Raw genomic sequence first — 16,297 nt, 5'->3', positions numbered from 1 at the left:
CTTCTCAGGGGTTGGTGAAGGTTCTTGAAGAATCAGTGTCCTTTGGGAGTTGGCTGGGGCATATGGTTTTCCCATGCCCCACCAGTCTGGGGACCTGTGTCAAGCCAAGAAGATCTCAAACATGGCCCTTCCTGTCCAATTTGCCTTACATCCCTGTAGGCGTGCCTACCCCCTTCCAGCACAGGTAGGCCTAGGGAGCATGATACAAGGTAGACCTCTATTGTTCTGCTCAGGTGCCTGTGGTATTGAGTGAATGGCAGACTCGATCTGATGCCCCCTGGGCTCCTTACCCCTTTTATTCTTTCCTCCTACCTCCTTTCTGCTACCTAGAGAGTACATGTGATGGCTAGAGCTCTAACAGCCATTTTGGACCTTGGGGTGTTATGGATTGAATTGTGTCTACCAAAAAGATATATTGACACCCTAACCCCTAGATCTTCAGAATGTGACTTTCAGATGAAGTCATACTGGGTTAATGGGTGCAAAAATATAGTTACTTAGATGGCATTAACAATATTTGATAGCACAACAAAGCGATTATAATCAGCAGCATGTTAAGGGCCAGGTGCAGTGGCTCACACCTGTAATCCTAGCACTCTGGGAGGCCAACGTGGGAGGATTTCTTGAACTCAGGAGTGCAAGACTAGCCTGAGCAAGAGTGAGACCCCATCTCTACTAAAAAAAAATACATAGAAAAAAATTAGCCAGACGTGGTGGTGCATGCCTGTAGTCACAGCCACTTGGGAGGTTGAAGCAGGAAAATTGCTTGAGGCCAGGAGTTTGAGGTTGCAGTGAGCTAGGCTGATGCCATGGCACTCTAGCTCAGGCAACAGAGTGAGAGTCTGTCTCAAAAAATAAATAAATAAATAAGTTAGGGTATACCTTAAAATAACTAAAAGAGTAGAATTAGAATGTTTCTAACACAAAGAAATGATAAATGCCTGAGGTGATGAATACCCCATTAGATTAATTTACATTGTAGGCCTGTATCAAAACATCACACGTACCCTATAAAGACATACAACTATCATGTATCCATAATGATCACAATGAAAAAATAGGGGAAAAAAGATGAAGTCATATTGGAGTAGGGTGGCTGGTAATCCAATATGAGTGGTGTCCTTATAAGAAGAGAAGACAGACACACCTGAGAGACCTGAAAGCAGGTCATGTGAAGACAGAGGCAGACACTGGAGTTATGGTGCCACAGGCCAAGGAACACCTGTGGCCACCAGAACCCAGGAAAGGCTCATCGCAGACTCTTCCCTGGAGACCTCAGAGAGAGCACAGCCCTGCTCACACCTTGGTTTTGAGCTTCTAGCCTGCGGGACTATGAGAGAATAAATTTCTGGTTTTAAGGCACTCAGTTTGTGGTAGGCTGTGTTGTGGCACCCCTAGAGACTACAAGGGAACTCTGAGAATTAACCCCTCTGCCAAGGACAGTGGGCCTCCAACCATGGCCTGCACACACTCTTGCCTGACAGTCTCCAGGCTTATTTTACACAAGAAAGAGAAATAAGTCTTTGTCTGTGTAAGCACAGTTGGTTATTTTGTTTTTTTCTGCTCTGAGTCAACAAGTTTAATTACTGATTGGAGACAGGTCCCACCTGCTGCCTACACACCCTGGAGAATTTCTCTGGCCCCATTCCCCAGGCAGGGTCTGGCAGCACAGGGGAGGGCAGCCCCTGAGGGCAGCCAACCTCATGGCCAGGCACCACTGTGGGAAGGAGGTAATGCCCTTCTCGGTGGCCTTTCTCAGCAGAAAGCATGGCTGGGCTCCAAGGACAAGAGCGTCTTTATTGGAGTTGGATCTGAGGACTCCAAAAGGCCTGGGGCTCTCTGGTTACTGGGTAGTAGGTCTGGGTGTGCTGGGCGGGTCTAGGGGCTGAGATAGCCCAGAGCCGGCAGTCAGCGTCCAAGGCCTGAGACTGGGCCAGGGATATCAGAGGGTGATGTTGTCCTCGTACAGCGACAGCAGCAGCAGGACAGTCCAGCCACCCAGCAGGCCCACGTTGTGTAGCAGAAAAAGGAGCCAGGGCCGCCGGTCCCTCACGTTCAGCATGGCCGGGAGCTGAGGAGCAGGAGGGCACCGGGTCAGCGCCCGGGTCAGTGCCCGGGTCAGCGCCCCACCCAGGGCAGCCGCCACTCCGCCGCCCTGACCATGTCGCAGAGCGCCACGTAGAGGAAGAGGCCGATGGCTACCGCCAGGATCCAGGCCTCGCTCTCCTCGCCGACTCCGATTGCGAGCGCCACGTAGAGGCCGGCGAAGGCCGTGAGTGCCGAGGCCGCGTTCAGCAGCAGCGCGCGGCGCACTGACAAGCCCGCGTGCAGCAGGGCCGCGAAGTCCCCTGGGGGCGGAGCCGCGTCAATACCCCCGCCCGCCAGGCCGCCCCGGCCCCGCCCCGGCCCCGCCACGCTCACCGAGCTCATGTGGGACTTCGTGGCAGAACACCGCCAGCGAGGTGGCCAGCCCGGTCTTCCAGGAGGACGCGAAGGCGGCGCCCACCGCCAGCCCATCGGCGAAGTTGTGCACGGCGTCGCCCAGCGTGATCAGATAGGGCAGCAGCCTCAGCTCTGCGGGCGCGGCGGCAGTGGGTCCACGTGGGCCAGGCCCCCTCCTCTGCGTCCCTGGGCCCCGCCCGCGCCCCACCAGACTGCAGGCACCCAGCCCTTCCGACCTCCCTCAGGGCTCACCTGGGCTCAGTCTCCGGGGCTCCGGGTTCAGCAGCTCCGGGCTCTCCTCCGCCACCTGGGAGGAACGGGGATGAGCTCCTGCTCGGAGGGGGGAGGCACAGACCTTCGGGGGGGTGGGGAGTGGAGGCGTGGGAATCGGTCCTGGTGGAGGGGCTCTGCGTGGGATAGGGGCATCAGGTACCCACTCACCAGATCTGCGCGGGAGCCCTCATGGGGCTGCTTGGGCTGCCTGAGCTCGCTGGGTGCCAGCTGCAGGGGCACACCGTGGCTGTGGCCGCTGTGGCTGTGGCCGCCGTGGCTGCAGGGCCCATCCTTCTCCGGATCCTGTGGGGATAGCTAGTCTGGGCCTGCCAACTCCCACCCCACCCACCCAATGGGTCCAGTCTGAGAGCCTGACCTCTGGGTTCCTGGGCAGCAGGAGGTTGAAGAGGTTCTCAAACAGGAAGAATGCGTAGAGACCAGAAAGCACGGCCAGGAGGCGCCAGGTGGGCTGTGGGCTGAGGCCCTCCCCGCTGTGCTCCCCGCTGTGCGTGTGCAGCCCCAGCACCTAGGGAGCAGGAGGCATGGGGCTGGGGGCCTTAGGGTCCCCTTCCCCCAGACAAGGGGAGAGGGGTTGGGGATGGAGAAGGGCCCCAGGAGGGCATGCCCTGGGAGTCCCAGGGTGGGGAATGGGGGCTCCTAGCAGGTGAGGCAGACCTTGGGTGTCAGGTGCAGAAGGGCATCGCCGGTGAGAGCACCCACTGCCATGCTCAGAAAGGTCTGCATGACATAGTGGGTGACCCCACTGCAGCCAGCACATGTCAGCAGCAGGAGGCCAAAAACCGCAGAGAGGCAGATGAGCAGCGTGGCCAGGGAGCCATACAGATACCCTGGGGGCAGGAGCAGCACCATGAGAGCACCCTTCCCATTGCTGCCCCAGCCCCTGCTTCCCAAGGGATGCCCAAGTGGGGTCTAAGAGTGAGCAGGAGCTCACTAGGGCTGCAGGTGGTCAGTGTGCATCAGGCCTCTGCTCACACTGACTCTCCTGACTCCCAGGTCCCCACCTTTCCCTGCACTGCCTCCTCTTTCTACCTGCAGCCCCTGCCCATCTTTCTCCAGCCTTCCCTCATTCTCAGTAGCTCCCTCTTCCCCTGGACTGCCCCTCCCCCACTAGCTACCAGCCCCACAACTATGGCGTGGGCACTTACTCTCTGTCTGGCTGAGCTGGTCCTGGATGAGGGGCCTGATCTGAGGGCCGCAGGCCCCACTCAGCTGCTGCTGAAGCAGGGCAGGACTCAGTTGGCCCCAGGCCTCAGGGGACACCCCAGCCTGCTCCGACACCCCATATACAGCCATCACGTCCCTTGCACTGAGGCACACCTGGGGGTAGCAGGACAGGATCAGGGTCTGAGGGACTATGGGGCCCCATCTCCGCCAAGACCCTGGCCCACGAGCTGCTCACCGTGTCCCACATGCTGGAGCTGTTGTCAGGGGTGGAAAGGAGGACAGGATCCTGGTGGCTGGTCCCCCTGCCCAGATGACTGTAGTCACTGTGGTCACCCTGGGACTCTCTGCCCACCCCCAGGTGCTGCATCAAAGCTGCCAGCTCTGGCAGGGAGGACAGAGTCAGTGCACAATGTTTGTGTGGGCTTTAGCCCCGCCCGACATGGAGGTTGGGGGAGCTTAGGGCACTCCCCACTGCATGTCCCAGCCCAGGCCTCACCGGCTAGTGTGATGTTGGGGGCTTCGCCACTGTGCTGCCGGAACACAAAGTCCACAAAGTATTGGGGGCTTGGCAGGGCATGGAGGCAGGACCCACTTCTGACATGGTCTATCAGGACAGCTAGGACCTGGCCTGGGCTGCCAGGAGCCCCTGCCCCTGCTGCTTCCTCCAGCAGCTGAGGGATGTCTACACAGGTCTGGAGGAGGAGACAGGCTTTAGCTGCTGCCCACAGTGTGACCTGGCCTACAGCTCTGCCATCTCCCACTCACCCCAGGATCTGCCACCACCAGCCTCCTCAGAACACTTCTGGACTTGGCACCACCTCTTCCATCTCACCTAAGACCTGGGCTCTGCCTCAGCCCCTCCCTGAAGCCACAGCCCATCCCTGCCCTGGCCCAGCTGGTGCAAGCTCCCACCCTGCCCTCTGGACTCCTCGCTGGACTGCAGAGCCATCTTGGCCCCCATCTCCTGGGGAGGGCCCCTCCCCAGGTTCCTGAGCTCCTGCCCTGCTCAGTGGTGAACACCCATTTGTGGATCCCAGCCCACTCCAGCCTCTGAATGCAGCCCCAGGAACCCAGGTGCCCAGAAGGCTCTGCAGAGGAAAGTTCCACCCAATGCTGATCCTCGAGCCAGCTGGTCTGGGTCCTCACCTCCTCCACAGTGGCCTGACTGGCAGTCTGAGCCTGGATCCTCTGGAGTAGCTGGCTCAGGCCTGGGGTCAGGGCCCCAGGGCTCTCGAGCATGGCCAGGAGATGGTCTGCGTGAGAGGCCCAGCGGCCAGCCTGAATGTCCTCGCAAGTGCCCTCTGGGTTGCTGAGGTAGAGGACAGCGGCAGCGCTGAGGCGAGCGATGTAGCTGGATGTTAGGACCGGCCCTGGGGGGAAACCTGGCTCCTCAGGGCTGCCCAGGGCCAGGGCATCCTCTACAGACAGGCACTGTGGACAGAGACAGGTGGGCAAGGCAGGGCTGGGCCTGCCAGGCAGGAAGAGGGAGGCCCAGGCTGAGCTGTGTACAGGGAGCTGCTGCTTACCCCAAGAGGCCACCTCTATACTCCTCTCCCTGGCACATCCAACACCCCTGCACCATCCCCTCTCATGCCCCCACACCCTGCCCTCCTATGTGCCCCACTAGAGGGGTGCACACAGAGGGGTCCACAGCAAGGGTCTCCCATCCCTGTCTGGCTTCTTTCTGGAGCCACTGCCAATTTGACAGCCTTGGGGCCAGTGGGGGTGGGGGGAAAGTGGAGCTGTGTGTCTCTAGAGAGGGCAGGCCTGTCTGAGCTCTGAGCAGAGGCCGGAGCTCTGGCCTGCGGGCAGGGCCAGGGTGCTCTGCCACCGGCCTCGGCCCGCCTCCTGGAGTTTGCCCAGGCCCTTTGCTGCCGACTGGCAGGGTGGAGCAGACGGGAAGGGGCTGGGGCTGGGGGGCCGTCGGGTGGGGCCCTTACCTTTCCACACGGCCCGTCAGCACAGTGCACACGGGCCGCCAGCGTATTTAACAAGCCACCCAGGGCCTCAAGATCCAGAGTGCCCTGGCTAGAGGTGAGCAGGCTCCACAGATGGCCAGGCTGGGCTGCTGTCGCTGTCATCACCAGCACGGTCAGCAGCAGCCCTGGCTTGAACTGCTCCAGGATTGCCATGCTCAGGCCCCAAAGGGCTCCGCTGTGGGGAAGCTGTGTGAGTCTGGGCCAGCTGAGGGCCGCTCAGGTGGCCTGGGGCCAGACGGGGCTGGGCTCTACCTACCCGCCCCAGCAGGAGGACCTCTCCCAGGTATTTCCTGCAGGGCTCTGTGATTGGCTGCTGGAGGTGCCCGGGTTAACCATTCCAGCGTCAGATCCTCCCTGTCGGTGGTGTGGAGCCATTGTCTGGGGGGGGGGGGCAAGGGCTGGGCCCCCACCCCCTTCCCCTGGGTGGGCGGCCTGAGCACCTGCTCCTCTGACTGCCACCCCCTCTGTTCCCCCAGGGACTGAGGCATTCTCTCCTGTGAACTTCTTTCTGGGGACCTGTGGCAGAGGTGCAGGGATGCCCCCACAGCCACAAATGGCCATCCCAGCCCACACTCTGCCCCTTCCCCGCTGCTCCCGGGGCTGGGGACCTAGTGCTCTCTCCTCCCAGGTCCTGGCCTGTGTCCTCTCTGGGGACTAACAGGCTGGAGTCTGAGGGAACCTAAATGCATATGCTGAGTCATGCTCCCCCCTCAGCCCACCAGGGAAAATCCCCAGGAAACGGCCAAAGCTCCAGCACAGACAAACAGGAAGAAAACTAGAAGACTAGGACCTTGGTCCTGGCCACCACCTGGCCTGGGGCTCTTGGGGTCAGGAAGAGGTTGAGGCAGGATCCTGAACTCTGGGCCCAGCTAGGGTGGGGGAGGCTGTGGTTCCTGGCACTTCCACTCCCTGCTGGCTCCCACTCTGATCTTTGAACTCTAAGCCTTATCTCTACCTAGGTGGCAGTCTGGGGGAAGGGGCAGACCCCAGGGAGCCAACACCTCCCCCTACCCCCAGAGACTGGAGGTCCAGTGTGGGTGCCCTCTCCTGCTGGGTTCAGCCAACCTGACCCTTGGGTGTGGTTAGGGTGAGGGAGCTGGAAGCCTGAGGACTCTGCCCCTCTGTCTTTCCATGGGTGGGGTGAGCCTGGGCAGGGAGGGTGTCAGGCCTGGGGTTAGGTGCTCCTCCCATCTGCCATACTGTGTGCTGGTGCTAGGCAGCATGATGCCCTCCTGGCTGTGGACACCTGCAGTGTGGCATCCACTTGCAGGCCCCTAAGGTGGAGCTGGGGCAGGGAGGGGACAGGGGGAGCTCACTTGGGGATACAAATGATCTTTGGGCCCCTGGGACAATGAGGAAGACAGCTCTGAAGACACAGTGGGCCCAAGCTGGCTTTTTCCCTCTCCCATGGCCCCAGGACCACAGGGCTGGCTAGAGGCCAGGACCAGGCCAGGCATCTCTACCCTTGGCTCCTGGCCACCCAGTACTCAAAGGCTGTTAGCTTCTGGGCTGAGGTCTTGGCCTAGGCCTGGATGTTGCAGCCCTCTCATGTCTCTGGGCCCAGCGTTAGACCTGCGTGAGCCCTGGAAGGTATGTACACAGCTGGCCTCCAGTGGACCTCAGTGCTGGGCCACTGCACTCCTCTCACTCCTGGACCCCCACCTCTCCCAGCTGATGCTCTCCTTTCTAGCTGCTGAGAGCATCACCAGCTTCCTGAATGTCTGCCTGTCTGGCAGCCTGGTGCCAGCTCCCCCGGTGCAGCCAGTTTCCTGTACCGTACGCTTCTCTGCATCCCCAGCCCCCACTGAAACATCTTTTGTCACCCAGCAAGCTCACTGCCATTACTCCTATCCTAAAAAGATCACATTGAATAGCTTTAAAAAAAGGGCAAAAACATAAACCCATGTTCACAGCAGCATTATTCACAATAGCTAAAAGTTGGAAGCAGCCCAAATATCCATTCATGGATGAATGGATAAATAAATGTGGTCTCTCAGCCTTAAAAGGCAAGGAAAATCTGACACATGCTACAATAGGGATGAAGCTGGAGGACGTCATGCTGAGTGAAATAAGCCAGTCACAAATGACAAACACAGGCCAGGCGTGGTGGCATGTGCCCATAGTCCCAGCGACTTGGGAGCTCGAGGCTGTGCCCAGGAGCTATATGATCCAGCCACTGCACACCACTCTGGGTGACAGTGTGAGACCGTCACTGGAAAAAAAAAGACAAATACTGTATGATTCCATTTATATGAAGTGCTTAGAGTAGTCAAATTCACAGAGATAGAAGTTAAACAATGGTTGCCAAGGGACGGGGAGGAGGAATGGTAAGTGTTTAATGGATGCGGAGTTTGGGAACAAGGACAAGTTCTGGAGGTGGACAGTGCTGATGGTCACTCAACACTGTAGATGCAGTTAATGCCACTGAACTGTACACTTAAAAGTGGTTAAAATGGTGAATTTTATATTTCATCATAATGAAAAAATTAAAATAGATCAAAACCACCTTCCCTGGCCAACTGCCTCCTTATGGCTCCTCTCAATACTATTTGTGAGGCTTTTGGCACTCCTAAAGTGCCCCCTCACCCACACATGCATGTCAAGGTCACCCAGAGCCCCACAGCCAGTCCCCAGGAGTGCCCTTCTTGGTTTCAGTCTGCCCTAGACTCTGCTGCCAGGGCCTCTTGGGGGCTCCCACCCATGTCCTCACCTCCTTTGCTGGCCTCTAGTCCCACCTCCCAGTGCTGTGCCTCGGAACCCACCTGTCCTCCAGCTTCCTGCTAGAATTCCTGTTGTGCCCTGGAGACACTGAGCCTACAGCCTCCACAACCTCCCCCTGAACCCCAGCCTCCCATGTCCAGTCACCCACTTAACTCACCCACTTAATGGCTGCCCTTGACCACCTGAGGCAGCTCCAACTCAGTCTGTGCATGTAGATCTCTGCCTGCCTCCTCCACATCCTATTCCACGTCCCCAACCAACCCACACACAATGGCAACTCCACCCTAGTTCTCAAATTCTGAAATGCCACATGCCTCATTCCATTGGTGCTAGATACCATAGGTTTCAAGAAGTCCTGTTGGCTCAGCCGTGTGGCCCTGCTGACCCATGAATTGGCCTGGTTTTCACATGCACTGCTATGAAGAAAGTGGTTCAATAGCTGGCTGGAAGCCGGGCTCAACTGCGTTAAAGTTTCCCAGGCAGCTGCACACTTGAAACAATTCTGTCTACAGAATGCTCAACATAATCCTCTGCTTACTGGATACAGTCGAGTACAAATCCCTTCAGACTGCAGAAGGTCTGTTCCTTTTTGTAGTAAAATGAATCTTTCAAGGGTTTCCCAAACCACTTCTCATGAACTAGCGAATATTCAAAAAAGAGCTAAATTTGAAGCCTGTACGAAGATTATCCTTATAAAAAATGTGCCATAACATACAAACTTCTACTTTTTTTTTTTTTTTGAGACAGAGTCTCGCTTTGTTGCCCAGGATAGAGTGAGTGCCGTGGCGTCAGCCTAGCTCACAGCAACCTCAAACTCCTGGGCTTAAGCAATCCTACTGCCTCAGCCTCCCGAGTAGCTGGGACTACAGGCATGCGCCACCATGCCCGGCTAATTCTTTTTGTATATATATTAGTTGGCCAATTAATTTCTATTTATAGTAGAGACGGGGTCTCACTCTTGCTCAGGCTGGTTTCGAACTCCTGACCTCGAGCAATCCACCCGCCTTAGCCTCCCAGAGTGCTAGGATTACAGGCGTGAGCCACCACGCCCGGCCAAACTTCTACTTTTGTCAGTACTTAACCTCTGAATTTTCATGAACTTCTATTCCACAAGGGTAATTGTTTTATACATACTGGCAGTAGCATACAATAAAATACTCATTAAAAAAAGAAATCTTGTTGTTCTTCCAGCCACTGAGAATACGCTAAACTCCAGCATGACCTTTATTCTGATGCCATAGTTGGTAAAATGTGAAATAATGCACCTCTTAGGGCCCACAGATGAGGCTGTGTGGTTTGCGGCTGTCTCCTGGAGGACAGCCTCTGATAGCAGCAGGGGCAGCCCTCACTGCACTTGAGGCACGGCCAGTCACAGGGCTCCTGGGTGAGGGACTCAAGGCCTTTGCAGAGGTGCTTCCAGACCCACTTGATGGCAGGCATGACAAACTCCCCCAACGAGTTATCTGCTGGGGCTGCATGAGTCTGAAGTCCTGGGCTGGCCTGTGGTGTCCCTAGAGTGGGAGCTGCAGGGGCTGCAGCCTCTGTACCTAGACAGTGAGGACTGTTGGGTGAGTCCCCTGGGGTCTGACTGTAGTCCATGGAGCCCCCAAACAGCCTGGAACTTCCAGGTGAGGGGTGCGAGGTGGGTGTGGCAGGAATACTTTGCCCAGGTGAAGGATATGTTCCCCAGGCCTAGGTGTTGTGGAGGCTCACCCCTCCATACCTCCTACTTACCCAGGTAGCACCCACCAAGGCTGCTGCCCCTGAATGCAACAGCCTATGCAAGGGACATGTGGCAGGGATGGAGCCAGGCTGCTACACAGGCTGCAGGCTCTGTGCTGAGCCTGCCCCAGGAGGGCAGGGCCCTACCAGAAGGCCACGAGGGCAGACAAAACATGAGAGGCCCGGAGGGCTGCCCACAGTAGAGTCAGACAACAGCTTTATTGTGGGAAGGGGACCCCAAAATCCTGACACCACGGACACACAGAGAAAGCTGCTGCAAATAGGGACTTGCACAGACGTCCAGGGTGAGTGAGGAGGACGAAGGAACCAGGAACCATCACCTATGAATATCATCCCCTCCTCCCCGTCATGGGCCAGTGCTACAGGCTCAGGCGTGCAAGAAGCGGTTGAAGGCATTGTAGGCGGACTCCAGGTCGAAGAGCATCTGGCGCACCTGCGAGTCGTCCAGCTCATCAGATGCTGACATGCCACTCAGGGTCTGCAGCCTAGGGAGGCACAGCACCACAGGGGTGGGGGTGTGTGGAAGGGCCTCAGTGGTGCCACAAGTGGCTCTACGTGGCCAGGTGGGACACTCACCACTGGCTGACTGTCTGGCGGCCCTCGAAGTCGGGGGGCAGGTGGCTCATGCGATGCATAGTCTCCATCAGCTCCCGCAGGTCGGGCTGGATCTGCAGACACGAGCACACAGAGCTGGGACCCCCCACCCCACGCTGCCCCCTTCCACCTATAGCCCTCTCCCTGCCGATCCCTGTACCTCATCCATGGCGCGGATCTCCAGGCGCAGCTTGTCCATGACTGTGATGAAGAGCTGGGGACGAGTGTGTGTGTGAGGCCTCTCAGGTCCACGGGGGTTGGGAACCGGCCTCATGGCTCACAGCTGGCCCTACGGAGCCAGGCTTGGGCCACCCACCGCCTCCTCAGCCGCAGTGGTCTGCCTGCTTGGGGCTCCTTGCTACACCCCATTTCTGAGCCCTGGGGACTGCGCCTTGCATGGAGCCACTGCATTCATGGCCCTGCCTGGGCCCCTCCTGGGGCAAAGGTGTGTGTGGGTGCTGGCTGCCTTGAGAGCTATGCAGGAACTGGGGGAGCACACACACAACCCCTTCCCAGGCCAGCATCCTGCCTGAGTGGACCAGGCCTAGCCCCCTCCCAAGAGTCTGCAGGCTGCCCAGGGACTTCAGGGGGACTGCCTCAATGCTACCCCTGCCATTCCCAGATGAAGGGGCACCCTCTACCCAACAAGTTAGTGTGCTCTCAGCTCTGGAGGCCCCAGGGACCATGCACACATGTGACTGGATGTGGCAGCCTCAGCCCTCCGCACCGAGACGACGTCGGCAATGCAGCGGTTGAGGTTGCCCTTGTCATCCTTGATGGTGATGGGCCGGTCCTCTTTGATCCTCTCCATGGCCAGCGGGCAGTCCAGCTATGGGGAATAGATGTGGATGCTAGGCCTGAATGGCCCCATCCCAATGACACCCACACCTGTGCCCAAGAGTACCCATCCCGTAAGGAACTGGCTCACTTACACGGAACTTGCGACAGAATTCATCGATGGAGCTGATTTCTGAGCCCTGAACCTGTCGGAAGGCAGCTTTGTACTGCACCAGGAGCCGAGAGCAGGCAGCAGTGTACCTGGGGAGAGCACCAGCTGCTGTGCCCAGCACACCTGCTCTCCCTCAGTGCAGCCAGACAGAGCAGCTCTCATGGAGGGCTGGGCAACAGGGCAGAGACAGGCCGTTGAGGGCTGAGGCTTCCTGTTGGGTTTGCACAGAGCAGAGCTCTGGACAAGAACAAAAGGAGGGGCCAAAATATGGATGCCACAGGGACAAAGCCCAGGCCATGTGGGTTGGCCTGGAGCTCAGCACTGGGAAAAGGTCTGGCCACCTAAACCTTGCCCACCCTCTGGACCACAGTGGCCAGCCCTCCATGATGACCCCATCAACAGCTCAGTCCTATGGGGCGGGCCTGTGAGGGACTTGTAACCTCACCGATCAAAGCCCTGCTTGTGTCCCAGGTGCTGGGCCTGGCCAGCAATGCTCACAGACTGGATGGCCCCGAGTCCCCTGCTCCTCTTCTAAGTTCCTTCCATTATTGAGGCTATCTATGCAGGGGAGGGATGACCACACCCCAGGAGCCCATTTGATTTGCACACCATCCTTCATCATCCCTCCAGGACTTCCTGGCTGAGACTCTGAAGCACCCTAGTAATGCTGGGGCCCACAAGTGGGCACCTTACAGCCTGGTCAACCCTGGCTAGGGCCCCAGACCCCTCCTCCTACTGCCCACTAAGTATTCAGGCCCCAGAGGGCAGGGACAGGCTCTGAGGACAACAGACTCCCTCACTCATTGGGGGTGACGCAGTCCTTGATGTACGCTTTCTCCAGGGCCTGCATCGTCTTCACCACTGCAAACAGCTCCGCCATGTTGTCGTACCTGAGGACAACCTGTCCATCAGACCACGCCCTGAGGCAGGGACACTGAGGCTCAGAGCCCACATGCCAGTGCCCTTTCCCTGGAGGCACAGCTGTGGTGAGCTGAGGTTAGCCTGCCTCTCTTACCTATCCTGGGCAGATGCCCCTCAGGACCTGTTCCCAGCCAACCCCATGTCCACCCTGACCTGGTGTGGGCATGTGGGTTGGGGGCAGCCTGGGGGCTTGGACTTACTTCTCCCGCTCCCGAGCATTCTTGTACAACTTCACTTCCTGTCGGAGAGAGTGAGCAGGGTGTTGGCTGCAGAGCCCTGGTGAGGGTCACGTGGGTGTTTACTGTTGGCCAATGCCAGCCAAGTGGGCATCTGCCACTCACCTCATACAGTTCCGGCTTGTTCCCAGGGGCTGCAACAGAACAAGAAAAAAGCTGGGGCCGGGCATGGTGGCTCACGCCTGTAATCCTAGCATTCTGGGAGGCCTAGGTGAGGGGATTGCTCGAGGTCAGGAGTTCGAAACCAGCCTGAGCAAGAGTGAGACCCCGCCTCCACTATAAATAGAGAGAAATTAATTGGCCAACTAATATATATATAGAAAAAATTAGCCATGCATGGTGGCGCATGCCTGTAGTCCCAGCCACTTGGGAGGCTGAGGCAGTAGGATTGCTTGAGCCCAGGAGTTTGAGGTTGCTGTGAGCTAGGCTGACGCCACAGCACTCACTCTAGCCTGGATAACAAAGCGAGACTCTGTCTTAAAAAAAAAAAAGAAAAAAAAGAAAAAAGCTGCTACGCTAGCCACCAAGCTGATCCCAGAGCGGGCTCTGTGCCCAGCCTCCTCTTTAGTTCCTTCCCCAAGGCCTCTCTGTGCTACGTATGTCCCAGAGCCCAGAGGGAGCTGGAAGAAAGGGTTCCAAGCTCACTCCCCTCAGTCTGTTGAGAGGGCCTGGGCAGGACACCGCTTTGGGGGGGCTTGATGCCAGGCCAGCCTCCCCTGTTCCATTGCTGCTCCTTGGCTACATCACCTGTATAGCAAGGTAACTATACCTTGCTCACAGTACCATGATACAGTGCAAACAAGGCTTGTCACACACTTTATAGCCTTTCCCCTGGGCTTGGTGACACAGGGATACCCAGAACCCCCGAGGTCTCTATGCACAGCAGGGTTCTGTTTGCAGGAGGTCTCTGGGCTCTCAGTGCTGTGATAAATTGCACTCTGGCCCATCCCCCAAGACTGTATGTGACCAGGGTAGGGGTGGGAGACTTACAGATACCCCCAGCCCCCACCATGCCATCCTGTTAGTCCCTGGGCTCAGCTCAGGCCACACTTACCTCCCATGCCCGGAGTGGCTGGGATCCCGTGAAACATCCTGCAGGCTCTGGCAGCCACGGCACTGGGACCTGGGGAACAGAGCCAGCACGGGCTCAATGGTGACCCTTGAAACTCCTAAGTGCTGGCCCTGGGGGCTCAGGCCTCATGAAAAGCTTCCTCGCCCTCAAGAGCAAGGGTGCAAACACAGAGCAAGAGCAAACACAGGTGTCACGAGGGCTGGCAGGAGGGAGTGAGGTGGTGACATGCACCCTCAGGACAGCAGAGCAAGGGAGTCAGGGTGGGCTGCCTTGGAGCACAGCAAAACTGGACACAGAGGCAGGTAAAGAGGAGGCAGCTATTGGGCAAACTGGGGAAGAGTGTTTTGAGCACATTTAATGAGAAGGCTTTAAGTAGAAATGAACCTGGAAGAACAGACAAACTGTGAGGCTGGAGCTTTCTGGGGGAGAGGGTGTCCTAGGGAATAAGCATAGCATTTTTCCTTTTTCTTAAGAGACAGGGTCTTTATCCCCCAGGCTAGAGTGCAGTGGCCCAATTATAGCTCACTGCAGCCTTGATCATAGCTCCGTGGGCTCAAGTGATCCTCCTGCCTCAGCCTCCTGAGTAGGTGACACTACAGGTGTATTCCACCATACCAATTTTTTTTTCCAATTTTTTTGTAGACATGGGGTCTCACTATGTTGCTCAGGCTCAAGCCTCAAGCGATCTTGTCTTGGCCTCCCAAAGTGCTGAGATTACAGGTATGAGCCATTGCAGCTTATTTTGCTGCAGTGGGAGCTACTAGAGGGTTGAAGACAAGCTGATTGGGGCTCCTAGTTGGGCAGTGGGCTGTGGAAAAAGAAAAAAGCAGAGTAACACTGGAGGGTCCTGCCTGGAAATAAAGATGGCACCAGTGGCTGGGGCCATTCTGAATATTCTTTGAAACTGGAAACACCAGATTCCACTGAAGGATTTGAGATAGGGTTAAGATAAAAAAAAGAGTTAAGAGTGACATCCCTGGCCAGGCCCGGTGGCTCATGCCTGTAATCCTAGCACTCCGGGAGGCTGAGGCTGGAGGATTGCTTGAGCTCAGGAGTATCAGACCAGCCTGAGCAAGAGTGAGACCCTGTCTTTACTAAAAAACAAAAACAAAAAAATTAGCTGGGTGTGGTTACTGGTGCACACCTGTAGTCCCAGGTACTCTGAGGCCGAGGCAGAAGAATTGCTTGAGTCCAGGAGTTTGAGGTTGCTGTGAGCTAGGCTGGTGCTATGGCACTCTAGCCTGGGCAACAGGGATGGGAGGGGAGGGGAGAATAAAGTAAAATTAAAAATAAAATAGGGGAGAATAAAGTAAAATTAAAAAATAAAATAACAAAACCAAAAAAGAGTGACATCCTTGTTTTTTGGCCCAATGGAACCAGGTAGTAAGGTGAACTGAGATGGAGGGCATGAAAGGAGTGGGTCGGGCAAGCAGGCGCAGCATTCAGATGGGCCGGGATTGAGAGGCTCTGCAGACATCCTAGCAGGTCGAGAGGGAGCTAGTGCTCCAGGAGAGGCCCAGGCTGGCAGCGCTGAGCCCGCGTGAACACTGCGGGACAGTGTCTTGTGGACAGTGCCACGAGGGGATGGAGAAAGGATAAACGAAGATAGCAAACAAAGCAGCCCAGGCTGGAGCCTGGGACTCCCTACACGTGGAAGGGCCAGGAAAGGTCAGCGTCATTCGCGTTAAGACAGCAACGGGTCTCAGGTAACGAGGAGCAGCGCCTGAGTCACGTTCTCCCGAGGGCTGATGCAACGAGGACCCACTGGGCGGGGGCACGACTGTCCAGCAGCTTTCACGGACAGGGAGGGAGTGGGCTGACAGGGGACTGAGAGAAAGTAACTGCCTGTAACCACACAGTGCGGCTCTATTCAAAGGCAAAAACGAGCGCCCGGTGGCTACCAGCAAATAAATCTCACAAAGTGCACAGTGAACGAGAAGCGAGCGCCTATATAGAACGCCCCACCGCGACTCTGCCGTGCCTGCCCCGGTCAGGCGCAGCGCACCGAGGCCTTTGCCTCCGTGGGCGGCGGCCGGCCCGAGACCCCTGCGGCATGCCGCAAGCCGCGGCCTGGCCAGAGCCGCCGCTCCCCACAGGACCCTGCCCGCCCACCGAGTACCTGGGCGGTGCGGCCGGTCCCGGAGATGGCGCCCAGGGCGGGGCGCTGCCGATCGACGGCTCG

At 57.4% G+C, this 16,297-nt stretch overlaps 2 protein-coding genes across 3 annotated transcripts in view; both read right to left on the bottom strand.

Annotated features, from left to right (window-relative positions):
- Positions 1–1,777: 1,777 nt before the first annotated feature.
- Positions 1,778–6,259, bottom strand: SLC39A4 (solute carrier family 39 member 4). Of its 2 annotated transcripts, XM_012760323.3 has the most exons (12): positions 5,841–6,255; positions 5,047–5,331; positions 4,397–4,592; positions 4,136–4,281; positions 3,882–4,053; positions 3,391–3,563; positions 3,092–3,241; positions 2,884–3,018; positions 2,695–2,749; positions 2,422–2,574; positions 2,161–2,348; positions 1,778–2,071 (listed from the first exon to the last, which is right to left on the bottom strand). In XM_012760323.3, the coding sequence occupies exons 1-12, from the start codon at positions 6,030–6,032 to the stop codon at positions 1,943–1,945; spliced, it is 1,974 nt and encodes a 657-aa protein (XP_012615777.1). In that variant the 5' UTR covers positions 6,033–6,255; the 3' UTR covers positions 1,778–1,942. The 2 variants fall into 2 exon arrangements, with proteins under 2 accessions (XP_012615777.1, XP_012615778.1); XM_012760324.3 differs by lacking the exon at positions 2,161–2,348 and having other exon boundaries at positions 5,841–6,259.
- Positions 6,260–10,522: 4,263 nt separating this feature from the next.
- The window catches only part of VPS28 (VPS28 subunit of ESCRT-I), a 39,355-nt gene continuing 33,580 nt past the window's right edge, over positions 10,523–16,297 (bottom strand). Inside the window, exons 2-11 of the mRNA XM_012760196.2 lie at positions 16,235–16,281; positions 14,098–14,166; positions 13,149–13,177; positions 13,008–13,045; positions 12,687–12,776; positions 11,870–11,975; positions 11,665–11,766; positions 11,098–11,151; positions 10,920–11,011; positions 10,523–10,828 (exon numbers count right to left, since the gene is read on the bottom strand). Of these exons, the coding sequence (XP_012615650.2) occupies positions 10,711–10,828; positions 10,920–11,011; positions 11,098–11,151; positions 11,665–11,766; positions 11,870–11,975; positions 12,687–12,776; positions 13,008–13,045; positions 13,149–13,177; positions 14,098–14,166; positions 16,235–16,281 (745 nt within the window). The 3' untranslated portion in view covers positions 10,523–10,710. The remainder of the gene's footprint in view (positions 10,829–10,919; positions 11,012–11,097; positions 11,152–11,664; positions 11,767–11,869; positions 11,976–12,686; positions 12,777–13,007; positions 13,046–13,148; positions 13,178–14,097; positions 14,167–16,234; positions 16,282–16,297) is intronic.

The sequence above is a fragment of the Microcebus murinus genome, chromosome 7 (assembly GCF_040939455.1).
Source record: "Microcebus murinus isolate Inina chromosome 7, M.murinus_Inina_mat1.0, whole genome shotgun sequence".
In the NCBI taxonomy this organism is placed as follows: Eukaryota; Metazoa; Chordata; class Mammalia; order Primates; family Cheirogaleidae; genus Microcebus; species Microcebus murinus.
This window is presented reverse-complemented; position numbering and strand designations above follow the sequence as displayed.

Excerpts from the sequence above, each read along its gene's own strand:
- SLC39A4 (XM_012760323.3), bottom strand. The coding sequence starts at position 6,032 with ATGGCAATCCTGGAGCAGTTCAAGCCAGGGCTGCTGCTGACCGTGCTG. Across the intron at positions 5,332-5,840 it reads CTGACGGGCCGTGTGGAAAG|TGCCTGTCTGTAGAGGATGC; the intron begins GTAAGGGCCCCA and ends CTCTGTCCACAG. Across the intron at positions 4,593-5,046 it reads GTCAGGCCACTGTGGAGGAG|ACCTGTGTAGACATCCCTCA; the intron begins GTGAGGACCCAG and ends CTCCTCCTCCAG.